The 18250-nt window shown below is 35.2% G+C and overlaps 1 protein-coding gene across 4 annotated transcripts in view; it reads left to right on the forward strand.

Moving 5' to 3' along the window:
* LOC306880688 (CD2-associated protein-like) overlaps positions 1-17665 on the forward strand; it is a 53250-nt gene extending 35585 nt beyond the window's left edge. For 2 of the 4 annotated variants that reach the window (XM_079434399.1, XM_079434401.1), the window contains exons 11-19: positions 3312-3348; positions 4940-5002; positions 9150-9303; positions 9784-9887; positions 12260-12372; positions 12752-12838; positions 13944-14134; positions 14315-14378; positions 16324-17665. In XM_079434399.1, the coding sequence (XP_079290525.1) occupies positions 3312-3348; positions 4940-5002; positions 9150-9303; positions 9784-9887; positions 12260-12372; positions 12752-12838; positions 13944-14134; positions 14315-14378; positions 16324-16365 (855 nt within the window). In that variant the 3' untranslated portion in view covers positions 16366-17665. The remainder of the gene's footprint in view (positions 1-3311; positions 3349-4939; positions 5003-9149; positions 9304-9783; positions 9888-12259; positions 12373-12751; positions 12839-13943; positions 14135-14314; positions 14379-16323) is intronic. The other 2 variants (XM_079434400.1, XM_079434402.1) reach the window with 1 other exon arrangement.
* Positions 17666-18250: the final 585 nt, after the last annotated feature.

The following is an 18250-nucleotide window of genomic DNA, read 5'->3' on the forward strand; positions in this document are numbered from 1 at the left end:
AAAAAATAGTAACCAAGATGTGATTTTATTATTATTATTATTAATGCAATTATATATGATCAAATTAATATATAAATGATCAAGTAGCACAAACACATCAGCCTCAGTGTTAAACTGGAAGTTTATTTTTTAATCATTATAAAAATAAAAATAAAATCTTCCTTTTTTTTACATTTTAAATTTGAACAAAAAGATCCAGTCTACTGTTTGACTGTTTTTCTCTGTGTGCCATGAGTGATTGAATATTAACCCGTCAGCCCTTGATTTCCAGGTATGTCTCTGATGTTGAAGGAGAGGAAATTGTTTTGCCTCTCTTTGGCCCCAAACACAATTCTTCATAGATAGGGTTGGTTACTGTCTCAGTCTAATTTCTTCTAAATTGTGAACAGTAATTTAACCAAATGTATGGTTATTACTGTAAGATCTCACTTCACGTATATAAATGTGTGAGTGTATGTGTGTGTATACTGTACAGTTGTGCTCAAGTTTACATACCCCTTGCAGAATGTGCAAAATGTTAATGATTGAAACAAAATAAGTCAATTTTGTTTTCCCTTCATAATACAAAAACTTAATTCAAAAACTGCATGTTGTGTTTACTTGTGTTATCTTTGATTAATATTTAAATTTGTTTGATCTGAAACATTAAAGTGTGACAAACATGCAAAAAAAAAAAAAAAAAATCAGGAAGGGGGCCAACACTTTTTCACACCACTGTATGTGTATAAGTGTATGTATATGTCGGTACACATGTTTAAATTTATTGTAAAATTAAATTTAAAACGCAATTTAAATTGCAACTCTACTTCAGTTCGGCATAAGTGGGACTGTGTTAACAATAGTGAAGGGAGCAGGACTTAACAGTGATTTAGTTCCAAATTGCTTGGTTATTTTTTGTTTTTTATTTCAACCATTCTTGCTCATTTTCTCTCTAAATGTATAATAATTTGAACGGCCACTTCTTGCCCTGCAGAAACAACTATACTAGAAAGTTGCTCTGATTGGCCAACTGACCCAGTGCATTGTGATTGGCCGAACACCACAAACACGCTTTGGAAATGTAACGCCCCTTACCATGATCACGAAGCTTCAGCTTTCAAATTAGTTTTATCAGTTAAAGCCCAAAAGGGGAACAGAGTCATGTGACAGACACAGTGATGATGCTCGTATGTATTTGCAGTACACAAGCCGCGGTTAAGACTGCTGATGGGCTGTACACTCCGCTGTGATGTGACCCTGTTCCCCTCACACACACACACACACACACACACACATTGTGTTACGCACAAAACTCCGCATTTGAACAGTCACTAGCAAATACTTGAACTAATAACAAAACATACTTACAGTCGCTGATTCAGAAGCGCCAGATTGTCATAGAAAAGTGGGAATTGACCCTTTTTGGCCTTGTACTCTACTATGTTCATGAAACTGTCGTCCATAAAATGCGTTGCACAAATTCGAACATTTGGGATGTGCTGTTGTGTTGTAAACAAATCTTAACCAATGATTCCTAATTGCATCTACTTTCAGAAAGCCAAATAAAGTGCTTTTTCTTTCGCATAGAAACACACAGTGTCTCCCTGACATGGCTGCATCAACACTACTGCCGTTACTGAAACCACACCTTCTTTCTTTGCGTGAACATTTGGGCGGCAGTACGCAAATATTTCCACATCGTGACGTAGACATGTGGGGGCGTGTTTGAATGAGCCATTTTAGGGGGGCGTGGACGAGTCTTAATTTTATAAAGAATATCTCTTTGGGTTTGAGACTTTAGTCTTTGCAACTTTAGGGATCTCATCTATGCACGAACAGCTTGTAACACTCCAAAGAGAAACTTGAAATCGCATCATATTTTAAGTCCACATCTGTTTGCTAGAACACTAGAAAGGAAAATCTGAACTTTTGAGCTAAAATATTTAATGTCAACATGAAATCAAATTCAGTTCTGTTTACTTGATACATGTTCTTGATCTTATTGTGAACAAATGTTATGCTCCACCCCCCCACCCCCAAAAAAGTTTTTATTCGTAATCTTCCATCAGAATATGTTAACTTGATTTGCCTTCTGTTGTGGGTAATGCAGCCTTTGTAAAATCTAACCAGTAGTTAATGGAGCTATGTATTCACAACTTAAGAAGCTCATTTGTACTTTCTTGGATTCAAATACAACCATGGTGTTATTTATTTGAGGGCTTGTTTTAATTTAAAGTTAGTTTAGTTTAATTTTAGGCACCAGATGGAACATTTTGATGGGATATTTGTGGAAAATGGGCAATGCAATGAATGCTGAAATTATGTACATAAAAGACGCGCACTTTATGTGAAAGTCATGCATGTACATGCAGGCCTCATCATAAATGATGCATATCAATGTCAGTTGCAAATGTTGATCAAGGCCTATATTATTGTTTGATTATTAAGAGTCACCAAATCTTCCAGAGCCATCAAAGGCGAGGCTGGGGGATTTCCAACCTCAGCAGTTTCATCTATTTTAGTTCCGGTTAATTTTAATTTGTTGAGCTCTTTAGAAACTTGTATTACTTGTTATTCAGCCCCAAGGGATTATGGGAGCCTGATCTGTGAGGTGAAGATCCCCCCTTTTTTCTGATTTAATGGTGGGTTTTTTGGTTTTTTTTTTTTTTTTTTGTCGTTTGCAATTTATAATCAGAATATTAATCTGAAAAAAAGTTTAATTGAAAAAAGATACATGAAATGTGTAATGGATTATAGAAAAACAAAAAATGTTGGGTTCTATGCATATCGGTTGTTGTTTTCAATTTAATTATTTAAAATAAGGTCTATTTTTTAGACTTTTAAAAGGTTTATATCATCCTTTTAGAAATGTTTCTATTAAGAAATGGGGTGAATTTTCCTTTCACGCTGACAAGTAGCGCACAAATTTGCGTAAAACCTGACAATTGGGTTCTTCAGCAAGATTTGAGAATGATCCGACACAAATTTGCTTACTTAACCTAGAAATAATGGGGTAGAATCTGGAGCAACTTTACCACTCACAAGGTGCATGAGAACAACGAAATACAGGAATGTGAGGAAAAATTCCAGCACTACTTGTGATAAGAAGATATTTTATTATAACATAATAAATAATAAAATATCTCCTTATCACAAGTAATGCTGGAATTTTTCCTCACATTAACCTAGAAATAATGCAGCACATTGTTAAAGATATTTTATTTCATGTCAATATATCGTTTTTCCCCAAATTTAACAGACCTAAAAGATTTATCCAGGTTTAAATTTTATTTTAAATGGCAGGTTTATTTATTTTTGTTGTTTCTCCACAGAAGCCAAAGAAGCCCCCACCTCCATCCAAAACCCCAGGTATGATATATTTAACATACCATTTCACATCTCACTGATTGCATAAATTTGACTACATTACATTACTCTTCTCTTTCATTTTAAGCTGCTATTAGACCGCTGAGGAATAAAAGAGCTTGAAGTGTCATCATACGCATTCTGGCTGCTGAGGTTATGCTCAATGACTCTCTTGCAATCATATGTAATAAGAGCCCTGTGATCAATTTAAGGCGGTTGTTCATGCGAATCAATTTAAGGCGTTGTTCATCATAGGCTCGCTTTCAGGTTGTTTCAAACCTGTATGACTTTCTTTCTTCCATTGAACAAAGACGACGACATTTTGAAGAATGTAGATAACCAAACAATGTCTGGTCTCCATTGACTTATAATAGCTGATGCAGGATGGCATATTGATTTGAGCTGCTTCCCCTGTGGTTTTCAGAGAATATGTACTTTTACTTACTTTAGTCATTTAGCAGACACTTTTATCCGAAGCGACTTGCAAATAAGAAAAAGTAACTAAAACTAAAAGTTAACACTCTGTAAATACTCTATACACACACATTTAAGAAAATACAGAAATTAAATAAAATTGACAAATGCATACAACAACATTTCAATAGTAAAATGAATATGTATGCTAAGAAGATTAGAGGTGATGCCAGCTAAAGTAGCATATTCAATTATTGCAATGAACACAGAGCCCATGTCTGCCCACACATCAGTGGTGGCATATTGAATGATTTGGACACTTCTTTCATAGTTCTTGATCTGTTTTTAGCTTAAGCTGCAGCAATGATCATTTTTTATTCATTCATTTGGAATAATAATTTTGTTTTATTTTATTTTTACTGACCCCATAAAAAATGATGTTCTGTACAGCATGTTCCAGAAATATTTTCATTTAGTTTTAAAAATGTTGCTTGTTTGTTTGTTTGTTTGTTTGAATAATTGTTTAATTTAATTTAATATTTTATTTGACAAAAAATCTTACATTATAATACAGCTCTAATATAACTTTATGGCAGCCATAAATTCTTAAACACACTTGCTGGAAAATAGCATTATAATTTTATTTTGGTTAATGTTGAGGTTAGTGAGATATCCAAACACACATGATCAAATAATGTAAGGGGCTCTTAGTAGATAGTTAATTGGATAGTAACCCAGTCAATCAAGACATCAGTTGTTTAATTGTAAATGGGCTTCAAGACTGATGCAACAACTTATAGCTGACTAGTGTTAGTTTAGAGTGGTAGGGACAAAATCGTATGATCTGTCAGTGCAGATGTAATGTCTGATAATGCAGCTGTCCCTCACAGCTTTTGTCTGCAAAACATGCAAAAACAAAAGCGGATGTTGTTATGCATCAAAGGGCTCCGCATCATCCCAATTGCTTTATAGAAAGCTTGCATAGAGGGTTGCAAAGATTTGGTCTGTCTCTCCAACCCACACAGGAAATGCAAGTCATTGACTGTATGTTTCCTATTCTCTTCAAACGTCTGTCTCAGGAGTCGCATAGTTCTTTTATCTACCGTGTCTAGAGCTGCTCTTAGCTTCAGTGTAGTATCTAAAAAACATATTAACTCAGTCAATATGCTTCGTTCCTCAGTCCTGAAACCAGAGGCCCCCAGTGTGGACAAGAAGCAACCACAGCCGCGGCCTGAAGATAAAGGTAAGAGAGGGCCCGCTACCCGGTTTCTGTTATACCACAAATTCTTCTTGCCAACTGTGGTGTCATAAAGAATGAATAAGCAGAAATTAATGTGTACAAATGTAGTTCTTCATTGGATAATATGAAATAAATAGTATTTGTTAACAACCTATTAGTTAAGGATGGAGTCCACTTTTAGCATACCCCTAAAAGTCGTCATGGTGTTAATTGAATTGATTGCAAATTTCTTTTTATTCATTCATTAGTTTTTGAAGCACTTTTTAAGAGCCTTTATAAGAGAGAATGTTTCTTGCTTATTTACACATGCTTTCAATCAGGAACTGTTGCAATGCTGTCATTTCACTTTTATACCCAATCTTCACTACAGACAGGCAATGCGTCACAATGCAACTAGATTGCTAAAGCCATAAGCTTTGTGCACAGCAGCAGCTTGACTTCCTAACCCTCACAATGTATTATAGCAAGTATTATAGTGATTATAGATTAACTAATTGGATTATTTAAAAATGAATGTGTTTCTGTTCTGGTTTTTATTGTTATTTTAAACACCACTGTTCAAAAGTTTGGGTTAGTATGATTTTTTTTTAATTAATAATTTATTTGATATTTTTTTTTTGTTATTTAATGAATAATTTCATTCAGCAAGGATTTATTAAATTGATCTTAAATGACAGTAAAGACATTATTCATGTTCCAAAAAATACTGTTTCAAAGAAAAGATGATTCATTTGAACTTTCTATTCATCCAAAAAAATAAAAATACTTGTAAAAAAAAAAAAAAAAAAAGTATCATAACTTACACAAAAACATAAAGCAGCACAACGGTTTATAAAAATGTTTCTTAAGCACCAAATTGACTTGTTACAATTATTTCTGAAGGATGATGTAACACTAAAGACTGGAGTAATGACTGATGGAAATTCAGTTTTACCATCACAGGAAGAAATATTACATTTTTAAAAATCATTCAAATAGAAATCAGTTACTTTCACAAACTTACAATGTTCACTGTGTTTTTGATTTAAATATATGCAGTCTTGGTGAGCATAAGAGACTTCTTTCAAAAATATGAAAAATCTTACCAACCCTAAACTTTTGAACGGCAGTGTAATAATGTTACACAGTTTTGTAATAACAGTTGTACACATAAATTGTGATTTTAAAGTTTACTTCAGCTGGTGTTGACCGTGTTAAATGGCACTTGATCTCCATAGTCTGGGCCCTGCTGTCAATTTTCAAAATTAATATTTTCGTATTGTATTCTTTCATATATAATCAAAACGGACGTTATAACTGAAATATACTCAGATACTGAAAGTTAATATTATAAAATCCAGAGATTATGAAATGGGATCAAATTGAAGCGGAAAATCTGAATTGATACCCATCCCTATTTATGAAGCTGTTAATATAGCTCAAGGCAAGTGTAGGGCTGGGTATTGAGTTCCATACTTTTTAGGCACCGACCGAATTGCCTCGATACCATCGAGTATCGAAAAACGTCTTGTTGTTCGGTACCAAATTTCAATACATAAGGGGTTAATCTCATCAACGTCAGTGAGCCAATAAACCTGCAGCACTAGGTGTGTTCGACTAGAAGCGACGCGGCGCAGATTTGACATCGTGTGGTTTTGTTTACTACACACAGACTGAAGTGCACGTGACGCTCGCGGTGATTTCAGCGTCTGCCGTCCGTCTCACTAAATGAGGACATAAACATGAACAACATCTCCAGAACTGCTCTGAGAGTCACTTCATGAGCATTTAACCGTTTGATTTGAGAAAAACTAGCGTCATATCATATAAACCCTTTTCTGTTAGTAAACATTGTGACATTTTTCTGTGGGCGGTGCTTAGGTGGAGGCAGAACGATTTCACTGACCGCTTCGCTAACGCTAGCTATGAAGTCTGTTTAGCTTGTTTTTTAATAATAACTGGATAAATTCCAATTTAACCTGCATATGTAAGGTATAGATGCACTGTCCAGGACCGCGATTGTTATTTGTAAAGATTAACTTTAACGGACGAAACCAGATTGGCCGACCCGTACACGCTTTTGCTCAAAGGATGGATGATCTGACAGGATTCCCTCCGGTTGAGTGACTCAGATCTAATGTGTATAGTTTAGACAAACTCACAGTGTCTATCTAGTCATGAAGATGTATATTTCAATTTCAGCAGGCAACTATTTTTACAGCTACATTATTATTCCAAGCCACAATTAATCACAACAATGTATATGCAATTACATATGTGACCCTGGACCACAAAACCAGTCTTAAGTGTCAATTTTTTTAAATCTGAGATTTATACATCACCTGCAAGCTGAATAAAAAAACTTTCCATTGATGTATGGTTTGTTAGGATCGGACAAGATTTGGCCGAGATACAACTATTTGAAAATCTGAGAGTGCAAAAAAATCAAAATATTGAGAAAATCGCCTTTAAAGTTATCCAGATGAAGTTCTTAACAATGCATATTACTTATCAAAAATGAAGTTTTGATATATTTACAGCAGGAAATTTACAAAATATATTCATGGAACATGATCTTTACTTGATGTCAATGATTTTTGGTATAAAAGAAAAATGGATAATTTTGACCCATGCAATGTATTTTTGGCTATTGCTACAAATATACCCCAGCGACTTAAGACTGGTTTTGTGGTCCAGGGTCACATATGATTAAGCATATAAATTGTAAGTTTGTTGTTTTACACACATGCACACAGACATTATTTCATACACGACATAGTGAGATGCATAAGAAATCTTTAGACGAGCCCACAACAACAAAAGACAATACATTATTTAACCTTTTCTGATAAGAAGTGTGCTCTGCAAATGCGAGCATTTTTGTCAATCGTTTCTGTCCAGTCTGCTCGTTTTATCTCGTTTCACCACAGATGTCGTTGTTTTTTTTTGTCTGGCAGTGGCATCAGGTATGCCTTAAAATTTCAAATTGGAGCCTCTACAACAGGGGTGCCCAACCCTGTTCCTGGAGATCTACCTTCCTGCAGAGTTCAGCTCAAACCCTGATCAAACACAACTGAACCAACTAATTAGGAAAACTTGATAATTACAGACAGGTATGTTTGATTAGGGTTGGAGCTGAGGAAGGAAGATCTCCAGGAACAGGATTGGGCACCCAACATCACAACAAGATGATATTTTAAGCTCCTTATGTAGCAGAATCTGCATTGGTTTGAATGGGCCACCTCCAGTTTTCCCTTTGTTTTGCCTTCGGCTAGCGCTGTGACGTAATTGTGACGTCGGCTCTAAAAGGGTCTATACACACAGAACTGTAAAGGTATTCACGGCAACCCGTCAAAAATAAAAGTTTGGTTTAACGTGAAAGACACTGCGGCAGAAATATATTACTATTGTTCAGCTGAAAGTACATACTGCTACTACTAGGCTACTATTAAAATTATTAAAACTTATTTTTTTTAAGTAATACATTTTTTTAATGATACCCAGCCCTAGGGTGGTGGAGGCTATTAAGGTCATCTGATGTGTGTACTCTAAAAACTGTTTATAAATGTACTTTATATAATGTTGTAGCTACTTTGTAGGAAAAATGTAATGCACTCTGACCAACTGCCAGTCTTGAGTATCTGCTATTTTGTATGCATCAAAGACTTCCTGCCAATTATTTTCTCATATGAATGTCACTCTACTGAAACATATATCTGATAATCTTTGCGGTGTCTGAAAGCAAGACTTCATGCTTTTCAGATAGAAGTCGCTCTTATTTAGAGCAAGTGTCACGAATTGAACAAGACTTGTGATGTGAATGTCAGAAAGAATGATTTATGTGACAAAAAAACATTGAATTGAGAAGATCGAAGCAGATCGATGGGGTGCAAACATCCTGCCAAAATCTCTCCTGACCTACTTGGAGTCACATCATTGTTTCTGTTGTCATTTGGACCAATTTAGTACATGTATTTGTATTGTATGAATTTCCATAATCAGGAATGAAGGAACTACTGTTTCTGTTAACCTTATTACAATATCCTACATTTAGACAATTAACTCCCAGAACCTTGTAAGAGACAATGTTTTGCATAAATTGTGTCTTGCTATGTCTGGGTGGGCATTTATTATCTCAAAACATATATATTTGTCCTTTGTTTCTCTGAAGTTGTCAAGCCCTTGCCAGAGAAACCCGCCAAACCTGCTGGCCCCATTGTGCCCCCGAAAAAACCTGTGCCTCCAAACAAGGGACTGCTGCGTCCTTCCATCCACACAAAACGACCTGACTTGCCTCTCACTCCATCACCAGCCGCCAAGCAAGTGTTGGTGTCATAAGCTTTATCGTAATACATTTTTAGGTTTTAGAAGCATAGTAAATTTGTAGCACAGTTAAAATATTTGGTTTATTTCATATTAATGATTTTTAATACAATATTTTATTAAATTGAAATATTTAATTTAAAACCAAATATGTGTATATTGTTAAATTAATTCAATCAGATATAGTATGTGTATTGAATGTGTATTTTAAATGTATACATACATTTATATGTAACAATCAATGTTTCCCAGTGTATTGCTCTTTTTGCCATACTGGATAAAATATAGCAAATCCAAACACTGAGCTTGTTGCAATGCATTATGAGATGCATACGATACTTTTTTTTTCTGCAAAAGACACAGTAATCGTAAATAGCTTTCTTATTAGTATTTGTTTTACTGTCTGGAACAGCCTTTGCATTTCGAGTGTGACAGTGGACATTGCATGCAGTTGTTCTAACTTGTCCTCCTAAATCCCACAGGCAAAATGGAGAAGTTCCTATTATACGAACAAAACCAGAGAGCGAACCTGTACCAATTAAGCCAAAAACCGTTGTGGACAGCGGTGAGAAGAATTCAGATATAGGTAAGTTGTTCTGATTTTGGTTTTTATTGACCATCATGTGGCAACAAAACATGTTAGCAATTATATTAATAATTTAACTCTGAGAGTTGGAATGGTTTTGGTTCTTGTATGCTCAGTTTTTCACAACTCAGTATGGTTTTTGCTGTGGTTTGGGTGTAGCAGAGCTCTGTTTATGGATTAGCACCATGGATCCCTTGCTGGGAGAAGGATTACTCTTCCTGCACAGAGGGTGGCTGTCCAGATCTGTAGAGCTGGTTAAAAAAATGTTAAAATTACCTGTGAAGGATAAAGGAAGCGAGTAGTCTATTATTTCTGCTCAGTTGCCTTGGGTGCCATCTTTACATTGTTGTTGTTTTGGGAATTTTTAAAAAGGATTTCTTCTGAAGTCATTGGCAAGTTATATCCAAAGGCTTCTTTGATTAACACTTCAACTGAAAAGAGCAAATTACTCAAATCTGAATCGGACCCTTAGTAATTACCTGAGATCTGAGAAATGCCTTTTTGACTGTTAAAAATGTACTACACTTTCTGCATCCCCTAAAATAAAGTGTAAACTACTCATCAGTTGTAAATGTTTTACTCATCATTCGTAGATCTTTCACGATTTTTTGGTTTTTTAACAGGCCAGCTTACAACTTTAACGAAACATACATAGATTATATACTGATCATTTACTAGTGGTTTAATCATCATTTGTTCATGATTAACAAATGTTTATTGATATAGAGATAATAGTACAATGTTGACATTCCAATGATTTATAAGTGATTAATAATATACTAACTAGTAATTTAACTAGTAACTATACTGAAAAAAAAATATTCATTGAATTTACAAAAAAAAAAAAAATTAAGATAAGTGGTTGCAATCAATTCATTCAAATAAACTAATTTAGTTGACTAACTTTCAACAATTTTTTATTTATTTAAATGAAGCTAAAATAAATTGTTCGCAAACCACTTAACCTTAAAAAAAGGTTTTAAGGTAAGACAAAATATTTTTTTCAGTGTATTTACCATTTACTAAGGATCTGTTTGATTATTTCATATGCTATTTTTTAAGATATCTTATGACAGATTTGTAAATCGTTAGCATATTACTCAATAATCATTTGTGAATGTATTGTAAGTGATTATTTAATCTTCATCTAATCACTAATTCATCTAATATGCACTAATCACCCACATCTAATCTACAAAACATGGATAAAAATATTAACATCACTTACTAATCATTTATGAACGCAAGTCATGTTTTGTAAATGATTAGTTCATCATTAACTAATTGCTTGTAAATGAATGAACAAAACATACACAAATTGTTAGCATATCACTTATTAATCGCTTATGAATGTTTTGTAAATGATTAGTTCATCATTAATTAATCACTTATAAATGACTTACAACTGAACGTTATTATAAAGTGTTACCAAGAATTAAAAAAAAAAAAAAAAGTATACTGTTTGATTAGATTCTCTGTTTCTGGACACACACACCAGGATGTTGCTTCAGTCTCAAAGGTTGACAAAATGGCACCAAATGTGCTATAATCGCATCATCTCGAAAGGTCATGAGCATGTCACTACAGCAGGCATCTGGTTTCCTTTTGACACCATCAGAAGGAGAAAAACATCAAGTTCGGTTTTGCCACTTCTGGATAAGGGAAAGCATAAGACATTTTACACTTCATCGAAATCTTTTGTATATAGTCACTGCTTTTTTTTAGTATTTACAAGGGCGCATGTGGTTCTTGTTTTTTGTTTGTCCAATCTCTAAGAGACCATTCAAAGGGTGACTAATGGGTTAAAATTGTTAGGTAGGTAATGGTGGGCACATTAAAGTCTGTCAGATGGATTTTTAGTGCCAGTTTTTAAGACAGAGCTGTCCAAACTTGGTCCTGGAGTGCCGGTGTCCTGCAGAGTTTAGCTCCAACTTGCCTCAACACACCTGCATGGAAGTTTCTAGTATGCCTAGTAAGAGCTTGATTAGCTGCTTCAGGTGTGTTTAATTAGGGTTGGCGCTAAACTCTGCAGGACACCGGCCCTCCAGGACCGAGTTTGGACAGCCCTGTTCTAAGATATCTGACAACCATACCAGGATGATTGATTGGAAATTTTTCAAACTTTGGCACAATCTTTGTACAACCATCATCACTCAGTAATGAATTGTAATTTCCTGCACTGTTGGGTTTTGATCTAGACAAACTTACTTTATCACCTCATATGACTTTTAAATTGGCTTATGTAACTCAAAATTAATTTTTGGGCTCATATATAACTTCTAAATTATAATTCAGCTGAGATAGGTCGTGTTTGACTGTGTGGCTGAAGGCTATTCTTATGACTGCGTCTTCTATGTGTCTTATTCCTGTAGTTAATCTCATGAGTTTTAACGATGTCTCCTCTGCCTCGGAGAAGTTAACCCACCCTACAGCACAGCGACCAAAGATGCCTGGCAAAAGACCGCCTGGACACAGAGGCCACTCCGTGAGTACTTATGCTTAGTTGCCTTGGGCTCTGGCCTCTCAGTTTAATGCTAAAAGACTAATGAAAATATTTGAGATAACAAAATTTTTTTTTTTTTTTGTAAGCACAATTTTGTAATTAAAAATAAAATTTTATCAAAACATAAATTTTGCATATTCATTAAGTGCCATCCTTCCACTTGGAGATAAAACATATTGCACCAATTTTCATTAATATTAAAAAACTCAGATAAAAAAAAAAAATACTTTCACCTAGAAGAGATCAAAAAAGGCCTTACCAGTGACTCCTCACCTCAGATGGGATGTGTGTCAAGTATAGGGCTATTTGTGCTTTTTTTCTTCCCATGTTTTTGTATAACATGCTCTGTAACGTCTTGCAGCCGAGCAAGGAGACTGGCGAGAAAGCTGAGAAAATCGAGAAAGTGGATGAAGTTGACGTTGCACCTTCCACACAAAATTCGTTTAAGGTACCTCAGATATATAGCACACAATTCACATTCAAAAAAGAAGATACTGTGATGTATACAAGTTTAGAAAAAAAGGGCAAAGAAATTATGACTTTTAATGACGAATAAAACATTTTGGCTGAACTCTCCCTTAATGCAAGAATCTTGTGTGGCTTTATGCAATATCTGAATCGAGTAATTAAATAGCTAACCGAAAGAAGATGTAAAAGGTTAAATTCCCCAAGATGCCTGTCTGATTAACTGTGACTCCCTGAAAATACATTTCATGAAATGATATTCTCAAGGGTTTGTTAGATAAACGGCATCTCTGATATGATCTTGACTGACTGTCTGGTTCTTCTTTTTAAATGAGGCTTCAGTCCTGAGGACTTATTTTATTATGTAGTGTTCTTTACGTTAAGCTTATGTGAAATGGACTGAGAACACACTGTCTGGTTTCACACAGATGGTACTCATATTTGGACTAGCACAAGGTCACTCTTTTAAGAAATAAAGAGAAGAAAGGGATTGATTATATACTATTGATTGTACAGCATAGGAGTTATGTTTGGGTGTCTTGTAGTTTTTGGATTAAATGTGCTTATTATATCTAAATATGAATTGTAACAGTTATATTAATATTACGATTAGATGTAGTACACTATGTATTATAATTAATATATTGATGGATTATTTTATTCACTTTAAATATTGTCATACAAATCAAAATGTATGTGAAAAAATGATTGTAGAGTGCTCTGCATTCAGATTGCATTCTGTAATAAGCGAATCACACTGGACTAATGAACTCAGACCACCTCCTGAGTTTGTGTGACCTTTTTTTACCAGTGGTTTATTATTATTTCACATTTTTAGCCTGAGAAAAGTTTTATTACATTTAAGTGGAGTGATTAACATTCCTCCGAAGCAGAAGTTTTCAGCAATTGCGAACATGATTGGTTCAAGGTCATCCTTGTAAATCAGGGAACTAGTTCGGAAATATCTAAGTTTATAAAAGATAAGGGTATTTCTGTTACCTAACAGTTGTATTGTTTGCTAAACACATGGCATTGAGTATTTTGCTGTTTCATACTAATTGATATGCTGGTTTTTGCTTTTCTTGCAGACGTCTGTCTCATCACCCTTACCATCTACGGTGCCTGAAACCATTTCAGCAACCATTTCAACCATTTCTTTCACCCCTGAGCCCAAACCAAAACTTGACAAGGAAGAGGAGAAAGGATCGGAACTGGAGGAACTGAAGGCTCAGATGAAGGAGCTAGTGCTGTCTATAGAGTTGCTGAAAACACAACAGTCGTAAGTGATCGTTTTGTTTCATGCTGCTTGGTTTCTGGTCGAGTTATGTCTATAAAATATAATGCGCAAAAGATGTTTATCCACATTTGAAATTTCATCTCATTGTAGATAAAGTACTTAGACATCACTTGTGACATAAAGGTTGACCTTGATTCTGTAACGTCTTTCATAACTTTGTAGGAGAGAGCTCAATGAACTCCGAAACGAGCTGGATGATGAACGATTAAAACGGGCGGCCCTGCAGGTAAATCGATCTTGAAATCAGAATTTCTCTTTACAGCTTGTCAGAGTGTGTTAGTTTAATGTAAACGATGTCAGAGTGCTGTTTCAGAGGACAGTGAAATGCAGGCGGGATACCTTGGGTTTGCTTCCACACTCAGCAGGGTGAACGCAAGGGGTATGACTCGGCTCCGAGTCTCCTGCTGAGTGTTTCTCACACTCACTGAACATAAAAACTAACAATACTTTACCTGAAGTCCACACCTGCTAGTAACTAAGATGTATGGCATCACACAAGGCCAGGGCATCAGTTGTAGTGATTGAGGGCATCAGTGGTGGTGATCTGTTGTGGATCTAATGCTTTTAACATATATTTATATACCGAAAATGAAATAAAAAATATTAACTTTGATTAGTGGAATCTTCTAAACCGCAAGACACACATTTTTAGTGTTTAATTTTTAATGAATTTTGAAAATGCCCACATTGAATTTCAGTACAAATTTTAAGCATCCAAAAACACAGGCGAACATTTTTTGTTATTTTTGAAAATTTAAAAATGTAGTCCTTCAGAACTGAGGTGTTTGCCATTTGTTGAGTTTTATAGTTAAAGGGTTAGTTCACCCAATGAAAATTAGCCCATGATTTACTCACCCTCAAGGCATTCTAGGTTTATATGGCTTTCTTCTTCCAAGCTTTATAATGGCAGTGGATGGTTGTTATTGTCCAGCAGTCCAAAAGAAGTCCAATAAAGTGCATCCGTCCATAATATAAAGTGCCTCACATGGCTCTGGGAGTGAATAAAGGCCTCCTGTAGCGAATCAATGCGTTTTTCTAAGAAAAATATCCATATTTAAAACGTTACAAACTTATTTCTCTAGCTTCTGTTAACTGCCGTACACGCGTTCACAAGAGAGTGCCTTTCCAGCAGATGACTTAGGACGTTGGTATAGTGACTGGTTTTACTTTGCTAAAGTAAGGAAACTTTGCCTCCTTTGCTCCTGTAAACAAACGTTGGTTCTCGCGAGACTAACATATTCTTACTGGCACTTAGGCTACGCTGACGTCCTACGTTATCCGCCCGGAACGGCTTGTATGACAGTTAGCGCAAGCTAAAGAAAACTGTTATAGCATTTTAAATATGGATATTTTTCTTAGAAAGACGCATTGATCTTTATATCTGCAGCATTGGTCTCAAACTCAATTCCTGGAGGGCCACAGCTCTGCACAGTTTTGCTCCAACCCTAATTAAACAGACCTGATCCAGCTAATCAGGGTCTCCAGGATCACTAGAAACTTCCAAGCAGGTGTGAGTTGGAGCTGGTTGGAGCTTAACTGCAGAGCTGTGGCTCTCCAGGAATTAAGTTTGAAATCAATGAATGGTTGAATGGGTGCCATCAAAATGAGTCCAAGCAGCTGATAAAAATATTTTTTACTTAAAACCATTGCTTACAGCAGAGTCCTCTATCCATAATATTGCTTTCTCCAGTGGAACAAGCTGTCTCCTCTAAATCAGGAAAGAAATATGCACAGATCAAGCACTGTTTACAATCATAAACAGTCCAAAACAAATATGTATGTGGATTTTGATGTGAGAGAACAACAGGGCATGGACTTTTTCAATGGAGTAAGTATTATGGATTATATGTTATTTTGGCCACAAGCAATGGTTTAAAGTGAAAACTTACAAACATGTGTAGCTTTTCACTTCATAAAATGTTAATTGATAGACTGGAGTTTAGTGGATTATCATAATGTTTTTTTTTTTATCAGCTGTTTGGGCTCTCATTTTGCTAAGTTTCTCCAAATCTGTTGTGATGAAGAAACACCCTCAGGCCATCAAAGATGTAGATGAGTTTGAGTAAATTTTCAGCTAACATTCAATTTTAGCTGAACTACTCCTTTAAATCAGGTTTATAGTGCAAACAAAGTTTACCATGTTAAGGAAAATAGTGTCTGCTGCTTTTCAGATGGAGATAGACAAACTAAAGAAGATTGTACAATCAACATGAAATAAAAATCTGGCATACTGAACTGGACTGATGGCTCCGCTGTCACATCACGAGTGGAAAGTGACCTCCAGATGGAGGGACGGATATCGTTCACATCATCTTTATACTTACTGACTTACTCCACAAATTGTAAGATTCAAATATTTGCACATGATGAGTTTTTTCTAGGTTTAGAAAAGTGTAATTATGACAGATGTATGTGTTTGTTTTCCTCCTCTTTTTTTTTTTTTTGCCAACAAAAATGATCGAGGCCTTACTTTACTACTGTGCTGGATATGCAGTCTGTGCACTTATTGAGAAGTGCAGTGGATTATGCATTCAATACTACTGAGTGTATAAATGTTGGGGGATTATGTTGTTTCCTTGTTTTTTTATGACATGGGTTAGTTAAAAAAAAAAAAAAAAAGATATGATCTCAGCAATATTCTGTCTATATTAGCCTCTTTAGATGATTATCAAATGTATGACATACTCTTGTTTCCATAGTGATGATGTATTCTGATGTTGAAAAGGGAGAACATTTCTATTTGTTTTTCTCTAACATTCCTATCAGGGTAACACTATTGTGCCTGTTAAGATTTTTTACAAGTGTTAATACTGGGAGCTCTCATATTATATAAATATATATATGTGTATACTTAGATCTACAGCATGATATATTTTTTATGGTCTATTGATTGTAACATCATAAATGTACTGGGTTTGTGTTTATCCGTGTTTGGTTTAAAACATTCACACTTCCCAAGAAAAGAAAAACTGGCTTCAACAAGCAGTGCCATTTCACCATACGAATGGCAAGAAATCCTTTTCACAATTTAAGCTGCGGAGTGCTGGTGGGTTTGTTCTGCAGTTATGCCCCCTTGAACGTACAAAAATGAAGTGTGCCCATTCCTCAGGCCTCTTAACCCTTGAGCTGAAAATCCATTTTTAAAAGCATTTTTGACCAGGGATTGTTTGTTTGTCTTTGTGTGAGAGTGGAGTTGCTGATGCAGTAGGATGACAGGTTGACCCCTAAAGCAATAAAAAGGCATGTCTTTTTGGTTTCCATTTTTAAATGTCGGATTAGTATTTTCATGTTCCTTTGAAGCAACTTTAAAGGATCTCCTGTGAAAGTACATTGGAAAGGAGTCATCTCTGTTGTCTGAAATTTGGTAGAACACGTTCCATTTTATTGTCTTAAGATCTGTTGTGCACATTCAGCATCTATCAAAATGATTTTGTTTACATGATTACAAAGTGAATTGCATGAGCTGAGATTTCGTTTCCCCAAACTAAATAAATATCATGTTTATTTACAGAGATTGTTCTGGTCTCTGTGATTTTTAAGGTGTTCAGAATTTGTATATAATATTTTTCCTACCTGGTTAATCATAAATAGTTTTCTACTTTTTGGAGAATAAAAATTAAAAATGGGGGAAGATATCATTATGAAATGTTTTTCTCTAATACACATTGGCCACAATTAACAGTACCCTTTTATTCAATACTTTCTGAAACCTCCATTTTCCAGTTTAACAGCTCAAAATTTTCTCCTATAATGCCTGATGAGGTTAGAGAACACCTGACAAGAGATCAGAGACCATTCCTTCATCCAGAATCACACCAGACCCTTTAGATTCCCAGCTCCATGTTGGTGCTTCTTCTCTTCAGTTCACCCCACTCATTTTCTACAGGGTTCAGGTCAGAGGACTGGAATGGCCATAGCAGAAGCTTGGTTTTGTGCTCGGTGACCCATTTTTGTGTTGTTTTTGAGGTTTGTGTTTGGATTATTGTACGGTTAGAAGATCCAAACATGGCCCATTATAAGATTTCTAACGGAGTCAGTCACTTATTGATTTTTTTTTTATGTGTTGGTATTTGATAGAGTCCATGATACCATGTGTCT

This window comes from Barbus barbus, assembly GCF_936440315.1.
Source record: "Barbus barbus genome assembly, chromosome: 14".
NCBI lineage: Eukaryota > Metazoa > Chordata > Actinopteri > Cypriniformes > Cyprinidae > Barbus > Barbus barbus.